The 23,137-nt window shown below is 30.3% G+C and overlaps 6 protein-coding genes across 12 annotated transcripts; 2 read left to right on the forward strand and 4 right to left on the reverse strand.

Moving 5' to 3' along the window:
• The first annotated feature begins 42 nt into the window (after positions 1 to 42).
• On the forward strand, positions 43 to 3,181 carry LOC105670285 (nematocyst expressed protein 3-like). The gene is made up of 3 exons (XM_012363713.2): positions 43 to 1,807; positions 2,200 to 2,581; positions 2,849 to 3,181. The coding sequence occupies exons 1-3, from the start codon at positions 1,799 to 1,801 to the stop codon at positions 2,932 to 2,934; spliced, it is 477 nt and encodes a 158-aa protein (XP_012219136.1). The 5' UTR covers positions 43 to 1,798; the 3' UTR covers positions 2,935 to 3,181.
• Positions 3,182 to 3,362: 181 nt separating this feature from the next.
• LOC137001138 (cuticle protein 67-like) lies at positions 3,363 to 4,973 on the reverse strand. Its single transcript, XM_067359412.1, has 3 exons — positions 4,752 to 4,973; positions 4,001 to 4,112; positions 3,363 to 3,904 (listed from the first exon to the last, which is right to left on the reverse strand). The coding sequence occupies exons 2-3, from the start codon at positions 4,010 to 4,012 to the stop codon at positions 3,515 to 3,517; spliced, it is 402 nt and encodes a 133-aa protein (XP_067215513.1). The 5' UTR covers positions 4,013 to 4,112; positions 4,752 to 4,973; the 3' UTR covers positions 3,363 to 3,514.
• A 142-nt stretch (positions 4,974 to 5,115) lies between these two features.
• rtp (retinophilin) lies at positions 5,116 to 6,628 on the reverse strand. Its single transcript, XM_012363699.2, has 4 exons — positions 6,488 to 6,628; positions 6,159 to 6,342; positions 5,527 to 5,636; positions 5,116 to 5,414 (listed from the first exon to the last, which is right to left on the reverse strand). The coding sequence occupies exons 1-4, from the start codon at positions 6,495 to 6,497 to the stop codon at positions 5,266 to 5,268; spliced, it is 453 nt and encodes a 150-aa protein (XP_012219122.2). The 5' UTR covers positions 6,498 to 6,628; the 3' UTR covers positions 5,116 to 5,265.
• A 42-nt stretch (positions 6,629 to 6,670) lies between these two features.
• On the reverse strand, positions 6,671 to 11,093 carry Mms19 (MMS19 nucleotide excision repair protein). Of its 3 annotated transcripts, none has more exons than XM_012363839.2 (9): positions 10,840 to 11,070; positions 10,335 to 10,573; positions 9,922 to 10,254; positions 9,253 to 9,841; positions 8,907 to 9,185; positions 8,076 to 8,791; positions 7,731 to 7,988; positions 7,060 to 7,224; positions 6,671 to 6,978 (listed from the first exon to the last, which is right to left on the reverse strand). In XM_012363839.2, exons 1-9 carry the CDS (start codon positions 10,934 to 10,936, stop codon positions 6,781 to 6,783), a joined length of 2,874 nt encoding a protein of 957 aa, XP_012219262.1. In that variant the 5' UTR covers positions 10,937 to 11,070; the 3' UTR covers positions 6,671 to 6,780. The 3 variants fall into 3 exon arrangements, with proteins under 3 accessions (XP_012219262.1, XP_067215509.1, XP_067215510.1); XM_067359409.1 differs by lacking the exon at positions 6,671 to 6,978 and having other exon boundaries at positions 7,084 to 7,224; positions 7,731 to 7,783; positions 7,950 to 7,988; positions 10,840 to 11,093; XM_067359408.1 differs by lacking the exon at positions 9,922 to 10,254 and having other exon boundaries at positions 10,840 to 11,069.
• Positions 11,094 to 13,097: 2,004 nt separating this feature from the next.
• Positions 13,098 to 15,534, forward strand: Tango2 (transport and golgi organization 2). 3 transcript variants are annotated; one of them, XM_012363817.2, is made up of 5 exons: positions 13,098 to 13,862; positions 14,128 to 14,374; positions 14,495 to 14,713; positions 14,822 to 15,023; positions 15,191 to 15,534. In XM_012363817.2, the coding sequence occupies exons 1-5, from the start codon at positions 13,721 to 13,723 to the stop codon at positions 15,242 to 15,244; spliced, it is 864 nt and encodes a 287-aa protein (XP_012219240.1). In that variant the 5' UTR covers positions 13,098 to 13,720; the 3' UTR covers positions 15,245 to 15,534. The 3 variants fall into 3 exon arrangements, with proteins under 3 accessions (XP_012219240.1, XP_067215512.1, XP_012219249.1); XM_012363826.2 differs by having other exon boundaries at positions 13,101 to 13,862; positions 15,324 to 15,534; XM_067359411.1 differs by having other exon boundaries at positions 13,099 to 13,862; positions 14,822 to 15,534.
• Positions 15,512 to 22,764, reverse strand: Fancd2. 3 transcript variants are annotated; one of them, XM_067359406.1, is made up of 16 exons: positions 22,554 to 22,764; positions 21,481 to 22,121; positions 21,031 to 21,304; positions 20,424 to 20,783; positions 19,982 to 20,339; positions 19,445 to 19,878; positions 19,275 to 19,366; positions 18,917 to 19,088; positions 18,549 to 18,806; positions 18,115 to 18,448; positions 17,613 to 17,928; positions 17,320 to 17,526; positions 16,952 to 17,249; positions 16,581 to 16,798; positions 15,991 to 16,199; positions 15,512 to 15,899 (listed from the first exon to the last, which is right to left on the reverse strand). In XM_067359406.1, the coding sequence occupies exons 2-16, from the start codon at positions 22,007 to 22,009 to the stop codon at positions 15,759 to 15,761; spliced, it is 4,200 nt and encodes a 1,399-aa protein (XP_067215507.1). In that variant the 5' UTR covers positions 22,010 to 22,121; positions 22,554 to 22,764; the 3' UTR covers positions 15,512 to 15,758. The 3 variants fall into 3 exon arrangements, with proteins under 3 accessions (XP_067215507.1, XP_012219227.2, XP_012219220.2); XM_012363804.2 differs by having other exon boundaries at positions 22,629 to 22,756; XM_012363797.2 differs by having other exon boundaries at positions 21,481 to 22,430; positions 22,629 to 22,751.
• Positions 22,765 to 23,137: the final 373 nt, after the last annotated feature.

Genomic DNA, 23,137 nt, shown 5'->3' on the forward strand with positions numbered 1-23,137 from the left:
TACATATGTAGGTCACCTTCACCATTCTGTTTTTTTTTTTTTTTTTTTTCAAGAACATGATTCAAATGCACAAGGTCATGAGTTGCATGCTATTGCTGTCAAAAAGTTATGGAAGTCAACTTCATTTTCGTTTTCATAAAACCGCAATTTATACGTGATATCATTGATCATTAATCCATCAGATATTGAAATGTCAAAGAAAGACAACACAATTAAGAAAGCTTAACGAGAATTGGCACCATATAAAACTGACGTTTTTGTGGATAAATATGCTGTTTTCGAAAGCGAGTTTTATTCAATTAACATGTTTCATTAATAATAATAGTTGTCTTTTAATAGAATATTAAATTTATTTATTTATATATTTTTATAAAACTTAGCATTTTTAAAATATATAACTAAAAATATATTTTACTAAACGCGATTAATTTTTAATTTACAAAAATACATCAACTTTAATTTTACATTATGAACATTCCATTAAAAAAAGATGTAGTTTTCTGATTTTTTAAATGAAAATCTTAGACATGATTTCGAATAATATTCTTAGATATATGCGCGCTCGTGTGCGCGTGTGTGTTTGTATATATAACAATATATGTAATCAAGTGCAATCTTATTCGTAACATTTCAAATTCTCATAATTATTTATAATAGAATATCTTTCTCCAATTATGCAATTATTTGTAAAAATAATTTAAAATTTAAGAGACATGATTATCGTTATAAAAATGTTCATCTATCGAACGCTTTCGTGAATACATATCTTTTTTATAGGTTTTTTTTCGCATCCAAGTAGCAACTAACAGCTAACTAACAGCTTAGCTATATGTACCTTAGGCGGCTTTAGTGCAACTCGACACAAGCTTGCATCAGCAATCGTGAACATACAGGAGATTGGTGCATTATACACCATGATGTAATATTCATGATACGAAGCATAAGAAATGTATGCTGCAATTTAGAACAAACTTGTGGCATAAATAATTTCAAATTGTATAGACATGGTTTGGTATAGTATACAAATTACATAAACAATAAGTTATCTAATTGGACTTTCTATAAAAATACTTACCCAAATAAAGTTAGAAACATGTAATTCGCAAATTTTATAATTTTATTGTCACAGGTCATGCTTTTATTATAATTATTTTAACAGTTATTATTTATAATTGAAGAATTTGGAAATTTTTTACTATGGTATTATTAATATCATTATAAGGAGTTCCTGATCCAATATACTTTCGAATAAATAATGTAATATATTGACTTTTTCTCCTTCAATTTTATTATTCATTGCGAGATATAAAATTAAGTAGATCGATGAACCGATGTTAAGTATTTAAAAAAAAAAAAGAATTTGAATTGGAAATATGTGATTAGAGTTGACTTGCTTACTGTTTATATTCTTACATCACTTGTTTTTTATGCGTGATAGTTTAACATTTTGCAATGCAATTCAAATCTTATAATGAAATTGTGTAATTAAAGGAAATAAATCGACAGAGATATGTGTGTGTAATGTGTCATATCTTCTCTAACTTGATTATCGAGAGCGTAGAATTTATTCATGGCTTAACAGGTTGTAATATATTACAACCGCGTGATGCAATAACGCCTTATTATGAACATAGTGTGTTGCTACCGTGCATATACGATGTGAAGTTTTTGGGAAAAAAATGTTTCAAGTACACTAGACAGGTTTGCTGCAGCACACGTATAAATAGGCTTACATTTTAGAGCAGAGCATTCAATTCAATCCTCGTGCTTCAACGAGAAATAGAAAAACAGGACAACCATGTTCAAAGTAAGTTTGAAGCAAAAATTTATTCAAGATTATTATATTTGCATAATACATATTAATCAATTTGTGAAAATTGACAGAAGTGATGAAATTAATATTTATGATTGTAGATTATATCAAATTTTTAGAATTGTCATTATACTACCATTTATATTAATAACATGATAAAAGAAATGATAAATTCTTTTTCTCTTTCCCGTGCAACCATTGCTAACATTTTAATTCTAATAAGAAAGAATATGATTTTCAATAAGATTTAGCATTTTTCTAATATATAAAAACTAGGTATATACGACACACAAATAGAAAACAAAGCAAATTTAAATATTTGTTAATATATTATTAATTGAAAATTTAAAGTTTCAAAAACCAATCAGTTTTTTTAAATGTTGCAGTTCTTAGTATTCTGTGGTTACCTTTTGGCCCTCGCAAATGGCGTCTTCGGCGGCCTGATTTCAGCACCCGCACCTGCGGCTGCATGGGCAATTGCACCAACGCCTATTGCCTTAAAATCAGCTCCATTGGCAATTGCACCAGCGCCTATTGCCTTAAAAGCACCTACATTGACAATTGCACCAGCGCCTATTGCCTTAAAACCAGCTACATTGACAATTGCACCAGCGCCTATTGCCTTAAAACCAGCTACATTGACAATTGCACCAGCGCCTATTGCCTTAAAACCAGCTACATTGACAATTGCACCAACGCCTATTGCCTTAAAATCAGCTCCATTGGCAATTGCACCAGCGCCTATTGCCGCTGCTCCCATTCTAAAAGGTACTTATTGCGCATTTTAACAATTCCGGAACCAAACTATAACGGAACCCAATTCTATTCGCGAACTTCTCACGAGTGATAAATTTGTACAAAAATAGTTTTTCATTTTCAAGTGGTTTGTACATTAACAACTCTCTCACGAATGTAAATATATTCGTGTTACTTTTAGAGAACTTATAGTTTTAAATAATAAAAAAATCGAAAATATGAGTCTAATCATTATGAAAAAATATGGTACGATGTGATTAACACTCGCTAAATCTGCAGCAGCACCATGGGCCATCGCATCCGCTCCCGCCGCTCAATGGGCCATCGCCCAACCCGCAGCACCTTTGGGACTTAAATGGGGCTAAATCACTAAATCATACTTTGAAAGAGATACAAGACATCGCACTTTCTCCAGCAATTACACATACATCACAAAATGTACTATCGTCAATTCCTTGTTAGATCTTGCATTTCTTAAAATTAAGAATCACTAAATATATTGTTTTAAAATGTCACTCTTTCTCACTAAATATTTTATAAATTATTGACGTCGAACGTCAAAAGCGGAACCAATAATAAAATTTTGTACAAAAAAGAAATATAAAATTTGTTTTATTTTCTAGAAAATATTTAGCACCTTCATTAAATATAAATCAAACTCTTCCCGAAGTGTAATGAGATGCACCCATTTCTTACACACTGCGGCGTGTTGTAGCGTGATTGCAACTGACTCGATGAAATTGACTCGAAGAGATAGATTTGTAGATAGGTTGTTAAAAGTAAGCAATTTCTTTGTGAAGAACAGGTAATTTTTATTGCGTTTTTATCGATGTGCAATGATCATCAATTGATTGCGTACATACTTACAAGAGTTAAATAAGTGTTAGCTTAAATAAATACGAAAGTAAACATATACGTGTCACATTAAGAGATCCAGTAATCGATTTAATAGGCGTAAGCAATTCCAATCGGGCTGCTGTAGCTCATGTGAGAGACTTCAACGGCTGGAGAATAAGCGACTCCAAGAGCAGCCGGAGCGCGTACGGCCGCGGTGTACGCTAATGGGGTAGCTGGATGAGCGAGTTGCGCGTAAGTAAGAGCTGGATTGCTTACGCGAATATCAGTTTTGCTCGAACTGGAGAACGGCGTGTCGATGGTCTTCGTTTGCGTCGCTATTTGCGCCAAATTGCCATGACTGCGCAATATATTATCGGATGTCGACGTGATAGCGTGGGGTTGAACGTGCGCTATCGGTGCAATTTGATATTGCAAAGCGGAGGGCATTCCGATGTAGCCGGCATTGGCCGCGGCCAAAGCGCAAATAAATACGAACATCTGCAAATAAAAGTTATTAGTTTAAGAATTTAATCTTTATTCGTATGTTTGATGGAAAAAAATATAATTTATCACTATTGATTGTACTTAACATACCTTAGCTGCCATTATATCAGGCGGATATCCTAAGATAACTTTGTCGTATCTGTGCTGAAATACGAATGTTTCTGTCGATGGCAATCGGTACTTTTATACTTGACGGACAAACCTTGAAAAACGAACCCCGAAATCTTTCAATGTGCACAGTTTCTTCGCTATGGTGGGAGGTAGTGTCAAGGATAAATTTCAAGGATATTGCGCCATTATCGAACGATTTGCTCCCTATTAAATGTGCCATTCCATAACAATGTTGTGAATATTATGACAATATTGAAAATTGTATTTTTTTAAATGTTTTGTAAAAAGTTCTTATGTGATGGATAATATAAGAGTAAAAGTACACATTCTATCGAAACTTGATGGCTTAAACAACTCATTTGTTTAATATATTATCCTTGACAAGAATACATTATCCTTGCACTAGGACTTTTGGAAGATAACACAGCAGCAATTAGATTTGAATTCACCTTTTCTTACTTTCTATAAGATTAGAACAAATTTCAATCAGTTCTAATCAGTTCAAAATAAAAGATTTTTTTTTAATTGTCCAGTAAGAAAATAAATCTAGAAGACTTATTTCTTATTATACATAGCTTTATCTTAAATTTAAATCTTAAGTCTTCAAATTTCTCGTGTCGCAATGCTTCGATATGAAATGCAATGATAAAATATGAAATCGGGATGGCAATGTAATACATTGTAAAGCATTAAATGCATATTTTATTGACTGATCGATCGGTTGCCGCACCTTCGTCTTCAAAACTGGAACATCTGGCTTCGCGCCACGCCTCTTCGAGAGCAGAAAGTAGTCTAGCCTTGTGTTCCCTCTCCAACTTTTTCTTTTGGGGCGTACCCCGATATAATTACAACGTTTTGCTCTGGATTTAAGAAACTGACATCATCGACATTGTCCGCGTTTTACTTTGTACACGGCTAACTCTTATAAAGACACCTTCGTATTTCTTTACGCAATCGTATACCCAATTTTTTTAAATGTTACTCGCATATGTTCTTGCTACGAATAATTCAAATTCATCAATATTTTCATTTACGAGTGAAATTTTGTAATAAAATAAGATTATAAATATCAAAATATATATATAAAACGTATATTCAAATATGAAAATGCAGAATTACTTTTATTTTGATTAAAGGAATATCTCAACATTTTCAAAATTATAAGCTGATAAATGAAGATTATATATATATGTATATGTCTTTTTTCTAATTACTCGCTATAGCTATACGATCCATTTTATTACTTAATTGCACTGAGCGCGCGCCATCATAGAAATCTTTTGTGCTTTTTGCACTATGTCCGGACAACGTCGTCGCCTCATTAATCTGCAATCTTGAAAAAAACCTTCATTTCTCGGAAATCCATGCGATCCGTCAGCATAGGTCACTAAACCTAAAATGATTGTATCCGTGTTATGTTAAAAGGCAAAACAAAGAGCAACATTTACATTGCTTTATTAAACAAATAAGATTTGATAATCTGTTGTTACAAGTTGATTAGATACCTAAACCCCAAACACGACCTCCACGAAACTCTCCTTCGAATTTCATTCCGTCAGCTCTCCAAAATACTCCGTGGCCATGAAACCATCCTTGCATAAACTCTCCTTCATATCTAAAAACAGAACAGAATGTAAACATTTTCGTATAAATATGTGCAATAATACGAAGAATTAATCCAGAAAGATAAAAATTTTGGAGATATTTATTAGAAAATTAAATAGAAGCATTTTTAATATACAAAATGATCCACTTAAAATATCTTGGAAGAAATGTATTATTAAAAAAATGTTATTAAACAAATTAAACAAAAGTTATTTGGTTTTAAGAAAGCAATAAACTAGTGACTTTTGATCTGACCTTGCATGGCCTCACCAAGATGAGGTCAAGGTTATCACTATTTTATCGCACATTATTGTAGTTAACTTGTGTAGAACTTAAATAAAACATCAAATTACGTTTATCTCATATTTTTTTATACTCGCATACTTGTAGAAAACAATGTATATATGTATTATAAGTGCCGCTACTCAATTTCGTAATAATCATTGTTTTATTTTTATTGCATTTATATCTTTATTTTCTAGATTACATACTTATTAAGTGAAGAGTGATGTAAACTTGCAATGTAACTTACTTTGCTCCGTCTGGAAATACAATAACTCCCAAGCCAGAGCATAATCCATTCTGAAATGCTCCTTCGTATCGTATTCCATCGGGAAAAATTAGTAAACCGGCACCGTGTTTCAATCCTTTACGATTCCAATCTCCAATATATTTCGTACCGTCGTCATATCGATATGCACCATTCTTCGCCACACCTATAAATGCACATCGATATATCATGTACGAATATTTGGTAAAAAAGTTTTATGAATTTTCTTTTCCCATGTTTTATATCTGAGATAAAAGAGACACTGTAAATACATTAAAATATTGGCTTTAAATAAGGGATATAATTCTCACCATCGCCCATGCTTGCGCTGCACTGAAGGCATCTAAGTTCTAGCTACGGTTTAGATCCATTTAATAAGATCAGTAGTTTATTCGATTAGAAGGCTATCCACAGGGATGAATAGAGATAGGAAACGCAGGATTCTCAGGAAAATATATATGAAATGGATTTCTAAATAAAGACAACTCTCTGTGTTAATTTATCCCGCAATAAGAAATTTATATTTTTTTTTCGGGGTATACAAACACAAAAATATTTATAAAATTGTATTAATCGCACTTATATAATGTTGAATTGCAATATGTCACTCCTGTGACCTGTCAGATGAACTCATTAAAAACCATCGTATTCTGGCTTGCACTGCAGCTTTTCTGACTAAACGTTTGCGATCGTCGATTATTGTACCCAATTTGTCTAATACAAGCTGCTTGTACGGATTGATTAAAATAGTAGGATAATTAGCGTAATTCGCCAAGCATTCCAGAGCCGCAATTCTAACTTTCTGTTAATGTCATAATATTAATTTACTTTTGTAATAAGATTAAGTTTTATTTTTTTAATTAAAATTGAAAGAAATAATTACCATGCTTCGAAATGTTGATAATTGCAGAAGTCTCGGTATGACACACTGTGCATTATCAGAAAATACGTCGTGTTTCGTATCAAGCAACAATTTAAGTGAGATCAATGTCCAGGTAACTAAATGCTCATCATTAAGAGATAAAGACTCGATCAACAGTGGCACCAACTAACAATACAATATGTTAATCAAAATATTATTATTTAAATGAGAAATTATTCTAATTAGGACTTATTGTTAGACAAAAGATTTGTACATTTTGCATGTTCAAACAGTTTGAAGAAAGAGAAAAAAGAATGCCAAGTTTGGACATTTCGATTACAATTCGAACAGTTTGAACATAAATGGCAATCGACCTATAATATCAATTTGTAGTATCTAAAGATTCGAACAATTTGGAAAAACAGTGAAAAAATTAATACAAAATGAATTAAAAACAGAGAAAAAGGCTTTTTGCACATGTCGATATCACATTGTCAATATTAATGTTTTTCATTTGTGACAAAATTGATTTGTGAAATATTTAATTTTTGAACCTGAAGTTAATTCGAACATATCTTCAACTGAAGACATGAACTATTTGACATTCGCGATTTCGAGAGAGATCCAAACTGTCCAAATTGCTTGATCATCAAAATTTCCATGCACTAATTTTAATTTGATAACAAACTTACCTCGGTTAAATATAAAAATAATAATTCCTCCGGTATATGTTCTAGTAAATGTACTACAACAATCAGATAATTCTGTCTCATCGAGTTTGTAAAATTAACATTTTGTTGCAATAAATGTTCGAATACTCTTTGTTTATAAAAGATTTTTACATTACAGAAATTTTCCACTATTAAAATATCTTCATGTTTGTTTACTAAAATTTGATATTGTTCACTTACATGTCGACCTAGTTCATTATGACTTAGTAAATATGTAAGCTGCAAAAACACAAAAAAAAATGAAATATATTAGTTTTATCTGTTATAATCAAAATAATTCGTATTATAACATTATATTACACATACATTCTTTAAAAAGTATCGAGACTGCTCATGTCCTCTCATGACAAGAGCTTTGGTCATCCAGATCTGAAAGTTAACTACTTGCTGCTTTGATTCAATGTCAATATTCGCTTTTAAATTATCATCTATTTTGTCTTCTAGATAAGGTACAATCGTGTCGAGATCTATTATTTCCATTTTATTCAATAAAACGGATAAAAATATACACGCCGTTTGTCTTACATCCAGATTGCAATTGCTAACAGCTAGATTATACAGATTTTCCACTGCATTATAGCTAATATTCAAATTGATGTCTTTCTTCAAAGGAATTAAAAGATTCATTAATAAATTGACATCAGTTTCCAGCATTTTTGTATTTAAAATTGTAGCGTATTTTGCTGCAATCATATATTGTTCTTTAATTGTAAGATTTCGTATGATTAACTGACAGACATTAGATATCAGCAGTTTATGATTTAGAACATTTGTTTTATACGCAATTAATTTATCAATAATGTGACATTCGTTATATAAAAACTCATGTATATTGAAATCAAATTTCTTTAAAGTAATTAACTTTTGAATATTTAATAATGCTGTAATGCATATATCAGTGCAAATATCATTTGTTAACAATGCAACAATTTTTGGAAGAATTGTATAACCTATTTCACGTATTTTTGCAATTGCTGACAACGCTTGTATTCTACGTTTCAGTAGTTTCATTTCCGTTTCATCTGGAATATTTTAATAATACATTATTATACACTTCTATTAGTGTAAGTTAATTCACCTTATCTTTCTTTCTCCGAGTGCGTGTGTTCTTACATAAACTTATTAGGTATTACTTACCTATGTTTAATGATAATCTTTCTGTAACCAACAATATTTCTTCTAAATATAATGCAGTAAAATCTATAATAGTCGTGTGACATATAATCTGCATTTCATGGCATCCTGTTTCAATTTCATTGCATATTGCATTATAACATATAGAACGTTGTACATCATTTAAGTACTTTTTTTGGATTGTTAAGCCAAGAAATATTTTACTTTTTAGTTCAATATCTTCTGCTGTCAAGCCATCTAAATATATCTGAGGTATATTTACCCATGCTAATTCTGGAACATCTAAATTAAATTTTATCTCATTAATACTTTTGCTTATATTACTTTCGCATATTATAACACAACTTACCTTGAATGCAGAAATCATAATTGGTACAAATTTTCATAAAATTATTTAAAGTTTCTATCAATATAATTTTATCGTTCACTGAACTTTTTGTAGAATACTGCCCAATACATAAAGGTATTATAACTTGCAAAATTTGCACACACATTGGTTTACTAATTATCGCTATCATTTCCAATATCTTTTGGGCAGGTCTATATAAACTGAATTGTACATCACATAGTGACGATTTTATATCAATAATTATTTTGTCAATAAAATCCTTAGAGGCAACTTTGTCAACTGATATAACTTTAACTAAAGATGTTAATGCTTCTAATGCAGCATCTCTTATCTCAATGTCTCTTTCTGGCATAATTTCTTTCTTTAACGTTGTCCATAATTCTAATAAATATGGTTTTACTTTTAACAATCCAAATGTTTGAACACTTTCACATAATAGATTCAAGGAATCAAGTTTAGCAACCCTAAGAGAAGAATATGATTTCTCAATTATGAGTGGTATACAATAATCTGCAAAGTCTGGGACAGCACATAAACAGGGAGCCAATTTTTTTGCTAAATCTTCTCGTGTCACATCCTCCGTACTAGACTGCAAAATATTTATTAATTATATACTTATATGTCAAATATATTACATACGATAAAAAAATCAATTTATAATATAATTACAGGATTAAAATCAACTGGGAAATAACATGCCATAACTTCAAACATTTCTTCGACTAAATGTCCCAATGGAAATTCTTTTATAAAATGTGGCAATATGTTAAACAATAACATGAGATTACTTGGATCTCTTTCACCATCAATAGAACTAATGATACCGTAAACTAAATCTGGTCCCATGGATTTCAAATCGTCTAGTTTGTTTTCTATTAAAATTTTAAATATTAAATATATATTACGACGATCTGTTAATAGCTGAGATTGGCATTGAACATGCTCAAACATAGCTCTTAATAAAGATGATGGTGCACTTGCAGGTAAATAAGTCATATTTATCTAAAACAAAGTTTATGAGTAAAAATTCAATAGAAAAAAAGATTTAAAAAAAAGGAAATAATTTTCAAGGAAATGCTTACAATTGCTAAAATACCATTTAACACAGATGGTATAATATTATAATGATCCTTTATCCTGTCACAATAAAATATTGTAATAAAATACAATTCTGACTCAGTGAGATAATCTTGGGATAGTTGTGACAAAACATAGGATAAAGCTATAACTCCATTTTCTCTCATAACAATATTTTGATTTGTCATATAAGAGCTTAAGGTCTCCACAAATGTGCACAATTTCATAGAACCTGATTCAATTTCTGAAATAAAACATTTTTGTGTCTTGTCTTATAAAATTTGATTAATTTTTTACATTACATATGTATACAGAAAATTTATAAAAGTATAACCTAAAATTATTACTTTTTTACTCAGCAATAAAATTAAGAAAATTAAAAGAAATAAAGTATAAAAACATATTTTAAAGCTAATTCAATTTAAAACTTAATTTTATTCCTATTATTACTTTTCCAAAAAATTATTTTAGCACGAAAAAAATTGTAATGATTGTAAGTAAAACACGTACCAGAAGCTATATTTCCGCATAGTGAATTCAAAGCTGTTGTATCCTGAAGACTAATGTCTAATTCCTTTTTTAAATCAAAATTCGGAGACAAAGTCATTGTCAAAAATACCTTTTTATTTCTTAGTTATAAAAAGCACAAATGCGAATGAATACGAGAATCTAACCTCAAAATACACAAAGGTTAGACATGTGAAGTAGAGTTTGTGTTTATAACATTGGTTATGTTGTCATCTTCTTTTGCCAGGGATTTTTATCTAGAATCTCTTCTACGTTGTCATCTTTCTCAAAGCGACATCTGCTCACAGACCAAGATCTATAGAGAGAAGGTTACCTCAGTCACAGATGTCTATACTAGTACTAGATCGCTAACTTCGTCAAAAGAGCTGAGGCCGGCAGGATTTCCGGTTTCGGCCATGACACCCTACAACAAAGTGGCGACAATGCGTGTGTAATGTGTACAGGCCCTCACACACAAAGGGCGGTATTCATAGTCCGTTCTTATATTCAAGATCGTCTTAAGCACAAACTTATATTCGCTCTCTTCGTCAGACACAATCTATGTGTGACGAAGAGAGCGAATATAAGTCCATGCTTAAAACAATCTTAAATATAAGAACGGACTATGAATACCGGCCAAAATGACATAACTGCATATGCATAGCATAAGACCGTCTCGACCAATGAACATCTAGCATAAAGGTGCCATATTGATTTACATAGCATGTTCATTGGTCGAGACGGTCTTATGCTATGCATATGCAGTTATGTCATTTTGTGTGTGATGGCCTTATATCTGTACGTGCGTATGCACATGTGATACCCGGCGTGGTGATACAAATTGATAATATTGTAAAAATTCTTGAAAGATGCCGAGCAGTTGTTGAGCAGTTGTTGAGCAGTTGTTGAGCAGTTGTTGAGCAGTTGCTGAGCAGTTGTTGAGCAGTTGTTGAGCAGTTGTTGAGCAGTTCTTAAGCGGCCATTTTGTTGTAGGGTGTCATGGCCGAAACCGGAAATCCTGCCAGCCTCAGTTTTTCCATACGTCAAAGCCATTGAGTAAAAAGAAACAGGAGGGAGCGTTTGGTCGTAAAAGTGCGGACGGAAGTGACTATATAAAGTGGTCGCTCAAGATGGCCGCTCAAGGGCGCCAATATTGAATGACTTGTTATGTTTAATTAGGAAATAATGTACAATTAAAAGAAAATAACTATAATATGCAACAATAATACCAAATTTTAATGGCGTTTTTCATTGGGATTGCACTCGTGCAGTATTTCCATAAGAGCAATGTTAAAATCTAAAATCTAAATTTATATTAAATCCTTCGTCCTTACAAAAATTTATCCATGCATTTCTATGATTCCGGATTTTTCGGAAACCTGTTTGTGAGTGAAAATTATTTAGTAATTATTGTGAATCTACAATTTCACAATACTATACATACGATTATAATCTCCAAAATAAAAATCTCATTATTGTTGATAATACTAACCGATGAAACGTTATTCCATGATTTCGAGCTGTTGCTGTTATGCCACAAGCTCTACAGTATTCCATTTTGATCGTTTATTTCCATACACTGTTGCATAAAAGACTATACACTGCATATTAATGCGTACGGCGTACGGTATGCCGCTTGCCGCTATGCTCGAGCATTCCCTCTCACTTTCAAAAAGTGGTCGCTCAAGATGGCTGCCATGACGTACATCCGTCCGCGGATTTACCTAGTCCTGGCTAGTATATGCTCCTTCCTGTTTCTTTTTACTCAATGGTCAAAGCCTAAAGTTAGCGATCTAGTACTAGTATAAACATCTGTGACCTCAGTAAAACCGGTTGATGGCGAGGGGCGATGAAGGAAGGGGAGAGCATGATGATCTCATCGACAAACAGTAGCTGTCTGAGATAGCTTCTGTTTGCCGATGCAGTGTAGCCAGATTTGGCTTGGTTTTTCGTGCATGTGCGACGCGGCAAACGCAGTGAAGTGTTTCAGTCTAGTAAAAAGGTATACCATATAGTACCCGTTTATTTTAAAAATTATTATTTTCTGAAAAATCAATAAAAAAACAAAGTATATTTACATATATTTATATGTATATATATATATGTATATGAAAATATAAATATATGTAAATATATTTTATTTTTTTATTAATTTTTCAGAAAATAATTTTTTAAAATAACCGGGTACCATATGGTATACTCTTTTCCTAGACTGAAACACTTCACTGCGTTCGCCGCGTCGCGCATGCGCGAAAAACCGGGCCAAATCTGGCTACACTGGTCATATCTAGTATAATTCTAGTTCGATGAGCTTTGCATTGTATAAAAATTTTATTTGAGCCATTTTTATAGGTTGAATATAAGAGGAAGAAAAATTGACAATTTTGTATCTTAAAACATTTGATATGTGTGTGTGAGACTAACCTGAAATTAAAATATTTATTAAATAGGTTATAACATTTGCGCTTTTAACTCTGTATGTTTTAAATTTATGTTTTTATGTAATATTAATGTTTATGATCTTTATGTCAATATTTTTCAAATGCATTTATTAGTTATTACCATTTACAAATAAAATAACATTTTTATAACATACAAAATTTTAATTATTAATAGTTACAACATTACATTATATGGTCTAAACACAACAAAATGTATTATTAAAGGAAGAGTTATCTCTTTAGTGCTGATCATAAATAAGTTTTTTTATGAAATACAAAATACGTGCATTAAGTGTGTAAACAAATACCATTATCTTAATTTATGAAGGAGGTGTGATAACGTTATCAGTATTCCAGAACAAAGCGTTACAGAATATGATTATAGTTATAGAGTTCTTTCTTGAATCTTCTTAAAAACAGTGAATAGTGAATACTAATCAGTCATGTGCATTTCATTTATTTATCGCAATCCAAATGCCACTATTAAATCCTATCGATTGATTGTTGCATCAAATCGAGATGAGATTTATAAGCGTCCTGCATCATCAGCTCATTACTGGGAAAAACATCCTGAATGTTTAGGAGGTATGATGAAAATTGAGTTATTTAAAATTATAATGTTGCAAATTTTCTTTAAATTTTGCATAATTCAGGTGAATATTTCAATTTAATATTGCTTACTGATATCTGATTTACCAAATATCAAATATTTTAATGATATTGATTGTTTAAAAAAACAGCAATTTTTTTTGGTAAAATTGATAAAAATTTCCTTGCATTTTAGACATTTAATTATATTAGTAGATTTTAATTAGCGATTAAGAATTTAAACAAAATTATAATACATTAGGTACTGATATGGAACCTGGTAAGGAAGGTGGAACTTGGTTAGCTTTATCAATAAGAGGAAAAGCTGCTGTAATTTTAAATCTAACTAATGAAGAAGGTGTGAAAGATTTAAAGAAGAGTCGTGGTTCATTGATAAGTAATTTTGTTACTTCCAATGATTCAAAAGAATCATATTTGAGCAAACTACATAAAGAAAATATTGATGGACAACAATACAATCCTTATTGTTTGCTTTTGTTAGATTTAAAGTATGTAAAAAAATCTATAATTGATAATATAAACTCATATATTCCACTATTATTATTTAATTGTGACAAAAATAATTTAAAATCTTACTAAATTTTAAATTGTGTACAATATTTTTTCAGCAATGCAGATGTGCATTATTTAAGTAGCTGTGCAAAATCTGGCGGGCCTAAAGTTTGTAACAGTGATATTATAGGTATTGGAAATAGTGGAATAGATCATCCTTTTAAAAAAGTTGAAGTAGGAAAAAAAGAATTTAAACATATTATACAGAATGTGGATGTTTCAAAACAGGATGATCTCATTGAAGAACTTATTAATTTCTTAAAATCAGAGAAAAAGTATATCAGCTTTACATACTAAAATGATATGCATTAATGCACTTGAATTTGATATTTAGCTTATATAAAACGTTTAAGTGTTAACTAAGTTAGAATCATGTGTTATAGACATCTACCAGATCCTGAATTAAGAAAGAGATATCCAACAAAATATGAAGACCTTAGTTCAATTTTTGTTTCTACTGGAAAAGAATACGGTACAAGAACTCATTCTATATTATTGGTTGATGGTTTAAACCATATAACGTTTGTTGAAGAAACTCTTATGCCGGATTTTACATGGAAACGGCAGCAATTTAAAAATAAACTGGTATGTGATAATCTACCTGTACCTATATATACTCCTATATAGGATGTCTCATTTTATTTTAAACAGTCAAATATCTGGAAATCATAGAATTTTAGAAAAAACTGAGCTAAAAAGTATGAGAAAACACAAACTAGTCGAGAAATAAAAATCTTACTTTTTGTATGTAGATTGAATGTAGATTGCTTGACTGGAAGGTGCATAAAGTTTCAAAGAAAGTTTAAAAAATGATTAATTCTATACTCTAAAATTTAAAAAGATTTATCAAAAATGAACAAATTAAAATTTTTTATCTTTTTAAAGAGAGCAGAAGATACATAAAATCTAGACACAAGAAAATTCAGAAAATGAAGATGTTTGCAACAGAGAAAATATTCTCATTTTATTGTATTTAACAGGAATAAAGTAGAAAAAAATTGTACATATCTGATATATATGTATCATACTTTATGAGATTACGTGTATTATTTGTGTTGAATAAAAATCTAATCTTTTTGATAGTATAAATATATAATAGTATATTTTTATTACTTTTGTAATTCCTTTTGTATTTCACATATTTCTATTCTATGCATATTCACATGATTATGTAATCATGTGACAAATGTAACAATTTTCTATATTCATATAAAAATCAGTTTTTTCTTTTTCTTGTTCAAACTTTTAATTATTTCTACAATGAAATTATATATGTATCTATTTATATATGTATCTATTTTGACGTATCTATCACCACACCTATGATTCATCAATACAATCATCCTCGTTTTCTTCCATTGGATCTTCACTTAAATCAGAATCCAAGATTTCAGATGATGCACTGACTAATTCTTCTGAAAGTGCATTTATGTGTGATAAAGCAGTTTCTTCTGATGAAGTCTATAAAAATGCAATGAATTAATGTTTCGTTCGTTTATATACAATCTTTATAGAACGTGATAATGATATAAAAATTAAAACTAATAATAACCTGCGAAAGAATTTCACGGCCGTCTAAATTTTTATTAACAAGATTCCCCATCCAAAAGGCTGCTGCACTATCGTTAAGGACTAACATCCCTTTGACACTATAAATTAATTTCTCCAATATAGATTTTGCTACAGGCACATATTTTGTTAGTAGTAAGTTCTTTTTCTCTGTGCAGTCGCAGCATATAGCATGTAGATGCCGTGTACCACCTGAACATAATAATTATACAAGGTGTTATAATACAACTGTGAAAGCGTGATTTTTTATTAAAAAAATAAGTCAAAATTGCAGAAAATAATGTTGATTTTACATACAAGGTTTTGTTTCTCAAAAAAATTTTTTTAATTGAATATGCATGCATTAGTTGTAAGTCTCAATTTAAATATGATTTGGAAAAGATTACTATAGGGATTAAATGTCGATACTGAAAATATTGGGTCGGATAATATCGAGAAATTTTTGTAGAATCTGATTAAAAAATCCCGAAAATTTCTTAACGTATGTTACAAGATAAACGTATGTTACAAGATAAACGGTGGTTATGGGATATTTTCTAAATATTTCGTCGATACCATAAAATAATTTCTTACTTTGCATCATTTTAAGAATATTAGTTATATCATCTGTTTGATATTTCAGATTATGTTCGAGTATTGGCATACCAGTACTTAAAAATTGTTTTATTATCGTAGGCATATATCGCAGAAATAGTTGTATATTAGTATTCGTTTTTGAACTTTTACAAATCAGCACAAGTTTTTGAACATTTAGTGCAATGTTATGCCATATCTTTATTCTCTTTGGATCTCTGAAAAAGGTTTATTAATAAATTTCTATAAATCAATATTTATATTGACGGATATATTTTGTAAAAATTGTATTAATTTAAATTCATTGAATACTTGAAACAAAATTTTGAGATATTCAATTTTCTAGAAAAAAATAACATAAATATACTTACGAGTTGGTTGCTAACAATGATACATTGATACCTTTAATTAAACCTTCAAATAATTTTTTATATAACAAGTGAAAAACATATTTGTTCACAGAAGGAATTCTTGTTAAAGCACTTTGGGCGTTTTCCAAATTGGACGTTTCATCTGGTAACCATTCTAAAATTGACGTTATTGTATCTAGTGGCGATGATTCATTATCTATCCAATTATTCAATAATTGAATAATAGATAATTTGTACTGAGGACCAGTATGTCTATCTTCAGGCCATTCCAGACAAAGAAATCCATATGCCAATTTTGCTAAAACATAAAATTAATGAGGAATTTATATAAATTCATAATAACATCAACAAAGTGCTTATACACTCACCATGTTTGCTTTTATGCTGTTGCATATAAGTTTCAGAATGTTTCATCAACGATTGGCACACGTTGACAAGAGCAGTAGCTAATGATATCTCAGTAGCAATATCTGACAATGATTCAAAATATTTGTATGATTCCGCAACAAGTTCTTTACAAGACCGCAATTGTGCATTTTCTTCATTAACTTGTTTAGCTAAACTACGTAATCCCTCTATAAAAAGATATATCAGTACAATATTTATAAATATCATGTGTTCAATTCTTATAATTCTTATAATTAACAGAAATATACCGCACCGCGTAGCAACGTGTTATATGTCACACTCAAAAATCCTTTCCAATTGAAAATTTTGGTAAGAAGGCACAATAATAATCTTGCTCCTTTTCTGAAATCGTCATTGTTACTTTGTCTTAATATCTTGATAACATCGTCTAATTTTGAGCAGACTTTTGGCAACAAATGTATTAAATCTTTCATAAAAGATTCGGAGGGTTCATTTTCGAACATCGCCAAGAGTTCTCTTACGAGAAAACAGACTTGCTTGATTGATATGCCTTGTGTTTCAGACTGTGATGATTGTAAAGTTATTTCAATATCCAACAAATAGGCTATCTAAACATATTAACATAATATTAACATGTTATTAATGCTAACGATTCATATTTGGATTGAATAAAATTTATTTTTTCGAAAAAATATAGCGTTTTTATTTTGACTTATAAAAATGGCAATTTTATATGACCACAACACCTAATAAAAGTATTCTGTATGTTTATTTATTATTAAAAATTCAATTACGTTTGCATCAAACTTCCGAAAATACGCTGGATTTTTGGAGCAAAGTGTTGAATCTATCTCCCAGGATTCAGTCTTTTCGGTTATATTAACTTTAGATTTCTTTCCTTTCGTAGATTTCTTCCCTTTTTTGCCAGTCTTTTTTTCATTTTTTATAAATGGAGGTAATGGAAAGTAATGAAAGTAACATGGCAATGGTTGGTACTTAGTATCACATAATGTTAATAATGTGTTTAGTTCACCCTGCAAGTATATCAACGAATCCAAACGTTTTAGTACTTGTTCTCGTAGTAAAGGATCTGTTTGCGTGACAAAGCCTGTGATTACTTCTCTAAACCTGTAACATTCCTCTCACAGTTATTTGTAATCTTGGCCAGACTTGGTAAAATATTTAAAAAATTGCACTGTAAAATAGAAAATTTTATATTGATAACTACCAATTAATACCACATATAAGAAGATCTAGCACTGAAGGTTCTGGTATATCAAAAGATGATGGCATTAACATTCCACATCCCAAAAGAGCGTCTATGGCCTCCAATTCTCCGTGCACGCTGAGTCGCATGCAACAAGTTTTGAGAAGACGAAACAATATTGGTGCGATTGGACCACTTTTTTTATTTCCGAAGTTTAACACACAGTTTTGTGGCTCATTTTCTGTATTATTTAATCCAAATTTAGGTACTAAATCATCACTGAAAATAAAAATTATATAAAAAAATTAGTTTTGTTTCACAAATAACCGCTAATTGTAACTACCATAATAGAGTTATAATTGCGAAAGAATTTATAAAGTATAGTTTACCTAGATTGTTTATCTGTCATATATGTATTAACAAACTCATCTTCAATGCAGTTGCTAATTTTTTGGAGAAAATCTGTATTAATGAGTTCAGTTTGTGCTATTACATGTGCTAGTTGGTCATAAAATAAAGGTTGCGACTTCGAACAACTTCTTACACTCTTCATTACTTTATCTGCAAACGACAAAATATACGTATGTATATCACGGTTTACAAATTTTTTGCTGTATTATTTTTTTCATTTTTTGAAAATATCAAACTTTATCAGAACTTTTTTTACTTTGAAATTGAATTCTATACTCTATTTACTCTATTTTGTTATATTACATAATTCAAGAGTATGCAAAATAATGAACATACTAAATAATTTTAGGGCTTGATTACAAGTTTCGGTTCTTGCTGCTAGATGTTTTATCGCCATTACTGCTCCCATGACACCTTTGCATTTTGTACTGAAACGTATATATTGTCCAACATTTATATTTCACAAATCAAAATTAAGTATTCTATTAATTTTATAATTTGCTTACATTGGTTTAGCAGAAGACAATTGTTTTTGCAACAGTATAAACAAATCATCCCGTAGGGATTCCGAAGTGGCGTCGTCAGACAAACATAATCTGTGCAATAGGTCACTTAGAGTGCCAACTTCTTCGAGCCCAAAGCAATCTATCTTTTCTAATAAAATTCTCAGGTGATTGCAATGCGATACTAAACAATCTTTGTCATTCATATTTTCCGCTATCTTACAAAGAACAGATAGTGCATGTTTCACAGTTTGATCGTTATTACCCATAAAAAGAATAATCTTTTCTATAATCTCACGCTGCTTAAACAACATATTCTTCTGGCTAAGAATTTGTAATCGAAACCATTCTATTGCGAAATTAGTGAACACACGTTCTTCGGATTTCAATAGTTTACCCGCTAATTGTAATATCACTGGCTGTAATTCTCGAACAACCTAAAAAATAAATTTAAATATGTAGACTATTCATATGTAGACTATTTTTTATCAAGCAAGAATTAATTGCATTAATTTTTTTATTTGCAAAATATATACAAACCTCTTTGTAATCACTGTAAAGTGTATGAAGTAAACTTATTCTATAAAAACCACATTGTATGTTTTGTTTCAATAAAATTTCTGCATTTTTTTGCTTTACCATCCCAGAGAATACCAGAAGCAAAATAATTAAATCTAATGGTTTTGGATTTTTATTAATGTCTTTTATCACTGCTATTGCAGCATGCGTCACCTCCTTAGCTAGTAACATACACATCTTTAACGTTTTAATGATCTGTACTTGATTTTTATAACAGTCTTTAACTTCATCCCCAGCAAGAGGCTGCGTTTCTATACTTCGTAATACAAGTATCATTTGTTTGACAATATCGGGACATACACAATCATTAAGAAGAAATCTGCAGAATTAAAAGAGTTCTAACAAAATGTTGTAATATTAAAAACAGAAATAACAACGAATTTATGATCAAATATTGATGTACCTGATGACAGTTGGTATAAGCTCAACTTTCATATTTGTTTTTAACAAATGTAATACTTTAAGTTTATATTGTTCCAAATATTCTTTGCCAAGGTTAAAACTGGCGATACAATTTAAAATTACATTTGTCAACTCGCAATTTTCTTCCAACATTTTCATTAGAATTTCAGCAATGTCTTGATGTTGAGTGTCTGATAGAATATCAGGCAAGAATAAGATGAGTTCATATTGAAACCATTGTGGACATGTTTCCAATAGTTGCTCTATATTTGTAGTTAATGTATCAACATTGATTACGGTGTCCAAAAAACGAAACTGGTGTAATAATAATACTGCCCAAGGTACTTTTTCTGGAGTATCTCTTTAAAAATATGTAAGATGTTTTCAGTGTTAAAAAAATAATAATATAATAATAATATAATAAACATATACATTCAAATTAAATATAACTTTGCCAAGTTAAATTTCCAATGATATAAGAATAGAAGTGAGAACCTTGTATTAATTGTTATTTCATTTACTGATTAATCAAAATGATTATAGTATGAGCAATAATATCCAAATCTAAATTCATAAAATTACTAAATTTTATTTTTTTATATACTTACGCTAATAAAACAGATTCGTTAAGTTTAGACATAAAGATATTATATACATCTGCTTGAATTTCTGTAACCTCCAGTAGCATTCTTGCGAGAGACACACTTCTTAGAGCACTAAAACTTCTACTGTCAACAGATAATTCCATATCATTTAACATCTTTTCAAAACACACTTCACTTTGGATATATTTTTCTATGCAATCAATTATATCTGTCTTCTGATGCTGCTTTGAATTTAACATTTTCTTCATCTTCCATTTAGCAATGGATGGAGGAACATCTGTAAAAACAAAAATTTAAATATGCAAAATATAATTTTATTAATTTGTTTTTCTTTCTTTTTAACACGTGCAAACAAATCACGATAGATCTCATGTGTAAATAAATGAGATATAAAAATACCTGGCCACAGAGTACAACAAAATTATATAAAATATATACGTATAATAAACTTACTCAGAACATGTACATCATCAATTGATAATATAATTCCACATTTCTGTAACAAGTTGGTAAAAGCAGATATACGAAAACTTTGCTCTTTTAGAGAACATTCTTCATTATTAACTTTGCATTTGTCTAATTGTTTACTATTAATATTATGTTTCTCTAAATTTACAGGCGAATAAAACTCTTTCTTATCCTGCTGCTTTTTCTGAGAAACATTAGATTTAGTAATTGGTTCAACAGGTGATCTATGAACCAAAGAAAGTGTTTTTCTAGGAGACTGATGATTAATACCAACATCTTGAGTAACATACGGTGCATTTCTATCAACTTCAGTTTTATTTAGTTTTTTTTTTATAACAGTATATTTATCATGTGATAGATCAAGATCACTGTCTGAAGTTTCTTCTGCCAAATTTGAACTTAAAACTTTACGTTTCTGAGAAACTGATTTCTCCATTGATGAATTAGAAGTGTTCAATTTCTTTGATCTTGAAATCCTATCTTCTGTTAAATGAATATTTTCCTGTTGGCTCATAGAGGCAGTGCTGGTTGATATTTGGCTATTTAGCTGCTTTGAAGTTTTAGTATTCAATAATTTACAGCCAGCAGTAGAATCATCTTTTTCAATTTCATGAAGGTTTCTTTTCCTATTTGCAATAGACAGATTATTTCTTACTGTCAATTGATTATTTGGTTGGAGTGGTTTCAATGTTGAGGATTTTACAGTTGAGCTTCTATCATCAAGTAAATGATCAATCTTATCTTGTACTGTAATATTAGTTGAAGAACTTATTTGTTCACTATTAATAATAGAAGCAGTTTTTTTCAATGATTGATTGGCTAGTTGCAAATCCTTATGTAAACTGGTTTTAAACATTAATTTTCTTTTATCCATAATGCTTTTAAATTCTTTCACTTGTTTTTATTAATATTTCAGAAATGAAAAATATTTCAACCTATTTGAGAGAACATTAACAATTAACAAATGAAATAAAATCTGTCTTTCTAAATTATATTTTACTATATGAAATATATCTTATGATGAAAAATGCCGCGCCACTCTCAGATTATTTATTCACCATTGATTTATTTAATAGATTTAATCACTACAAGGTTTATTGGATGTCGTAAATTAAAAATTAATTTTTACGTACGAAATTTACAGATAACATCTATTTCTTATTCTATTTGCATAAAATAACAAAGAAAGAAAATGAAGCAAAAAATGGCGCCAACTGCACAACCAGAGAGAAAACTGAGAGTGGACATGCCCGCATTTTACGTGTTTCTGTCCGCTAGCGCCTCTATGGGCGGTATTCTAGTCCGTTCTTATAGCGTTTTCGATTATACAGGATTTGAACGACCCAGGGTTGATCAATCACTATTTTACTATAAATGCAAGTCTTTCATTGGTGGAGAGGTTGCAATGACGTCATTAACCAACCCTGGGTCGTTCAAATCCTGTATAATCGAAAACGCTATTATATTCAAGATCGTCTTAAGCACGAACTTATATTCGCTCTCTTCGTCACACATAGATTGTGTCTGACGAAGAGAGCGAATATAAGTCCGTGCTTAAGACAATCTTAAATATAAGAACGGACTATGAATACCGGCCTATGTGCACACAACGTGCACATTGAATTACGTAGCTAATGTCCAC

Source organism: Linepithema humile, chromosome 7 (assembly GCF_040581485.1).
Source record: "Linepithema humile isolate Giens D197 chromosome 7, Lhum_UNIL_v1.0, whole genome shotgun sequence".
Taxonomy (NCBI): domain Eukaryota; kingdom Metazoa; phylum Arthropoda; class Insecta; order Hymenoptera; family Formicidae; genus Linepithema; species Linepithema humile.

What these genes read in the sequence shown, in the direction of transcription:
- Fancd2 (XM_012363797.2), bottom strand. Translation starts at nt 22,369, where the DNA reads ATGGATAAAAGAAAATTAATGTTTAAAACCAGTTTACATAAGGATTTG. An exon ending in ATGACAGATAAACAATCTAG is followed by an intron (nt 18,807 to 18,916) that starts GTAAACTATACT and finishes TTTTATTTTCAG; the next exon opens with TGATGATTTAGTACCTAAAT. An exon ending in ACAGCATAAAAGCAAACATG is followed by an intron (nt 17,250 to 17,319) that starts GTGAGTGTATAA and finishes TTTATGTTTTAG; the next exon opens with CAAAATTGGCATATGGATTT.
- Mms19 (XM_012363839.2), bottom strand. Translation starts at nt 10,936, where the DNA reads ATGACTTTGTCTCCGAATTTTGATTTAAAAAAGGAATTAGACATTAGT. An exon ending in TTATGATTTCTGCATTCAAG is followed by an intron (nt 9,186 to 9,252) that starts GTAAGTTGTGTT and finishes AATTTAATTTAG; the next exon opens with ATGTTCCAGAATTAGCATGG. An exon ending in CTCGATACTTTTTAAAGAAT is followed by an intron (nt 7,989 to 8,075) that starts GTATGTGTAATA and finishes GTGTTTTTGCAG; the next exon opens with CTTACATATTTACTAAGTCA.
- Tango2 (XM_012363817.2), top strand. Translation starts at nt 13,721, where the DNA reads ATGTGCATTTCATTTATTTATCGCAATCCAAATGCCACTATTAAATCC. An exon ending in ACATCCTGAATGTTTAGGAG is followed by an intron (nt 13,863 to 14,127) that starts GTATGATGAAAA and finishes ATAATACATTAG; the next exon opens with GTACTGATATGGAACCTGGT. An exon ending in TTCTTAAAATCAGAGAAAAA is followed by an intron (nt 14,714 to 14,821) that starts GTATATCAGCTT and finishes CATGTGTTATAG; the next exon opens with ACATCTACCAGATCCTGAAT.
- LOC105670285 (XM_012363713.2), top strand. An exon ending in CGCTGCTCCCATTCTAAAAG is followed by an intron (nt 2,582 to 2,848) that starts GTACTTATTGCG and finishes CTAAATCTGCAG; the next exon opens with CAGCACCATGGGCCATCGCA.
- rtp (XM_012363699.2), bottom strand. An exon ending in GTATTTCCAGACGGAGCAAA is followed by an intron (nt 5,637 to 6,158) that starts GTAAGTTACATT and finishes TTCTGTTTTTAG; the next exon opens with ATATGAAGGAGAGTTTATGC. An exon ending in AGGTCGTGTTTGGGGTTTAG is followed by an intron (nt 5,415 to 5,526) that starts GTATCTAATCAA and finishes CAATCATTTTAG; the next exon opens with GTTTAGTGACCTATGCTGAC.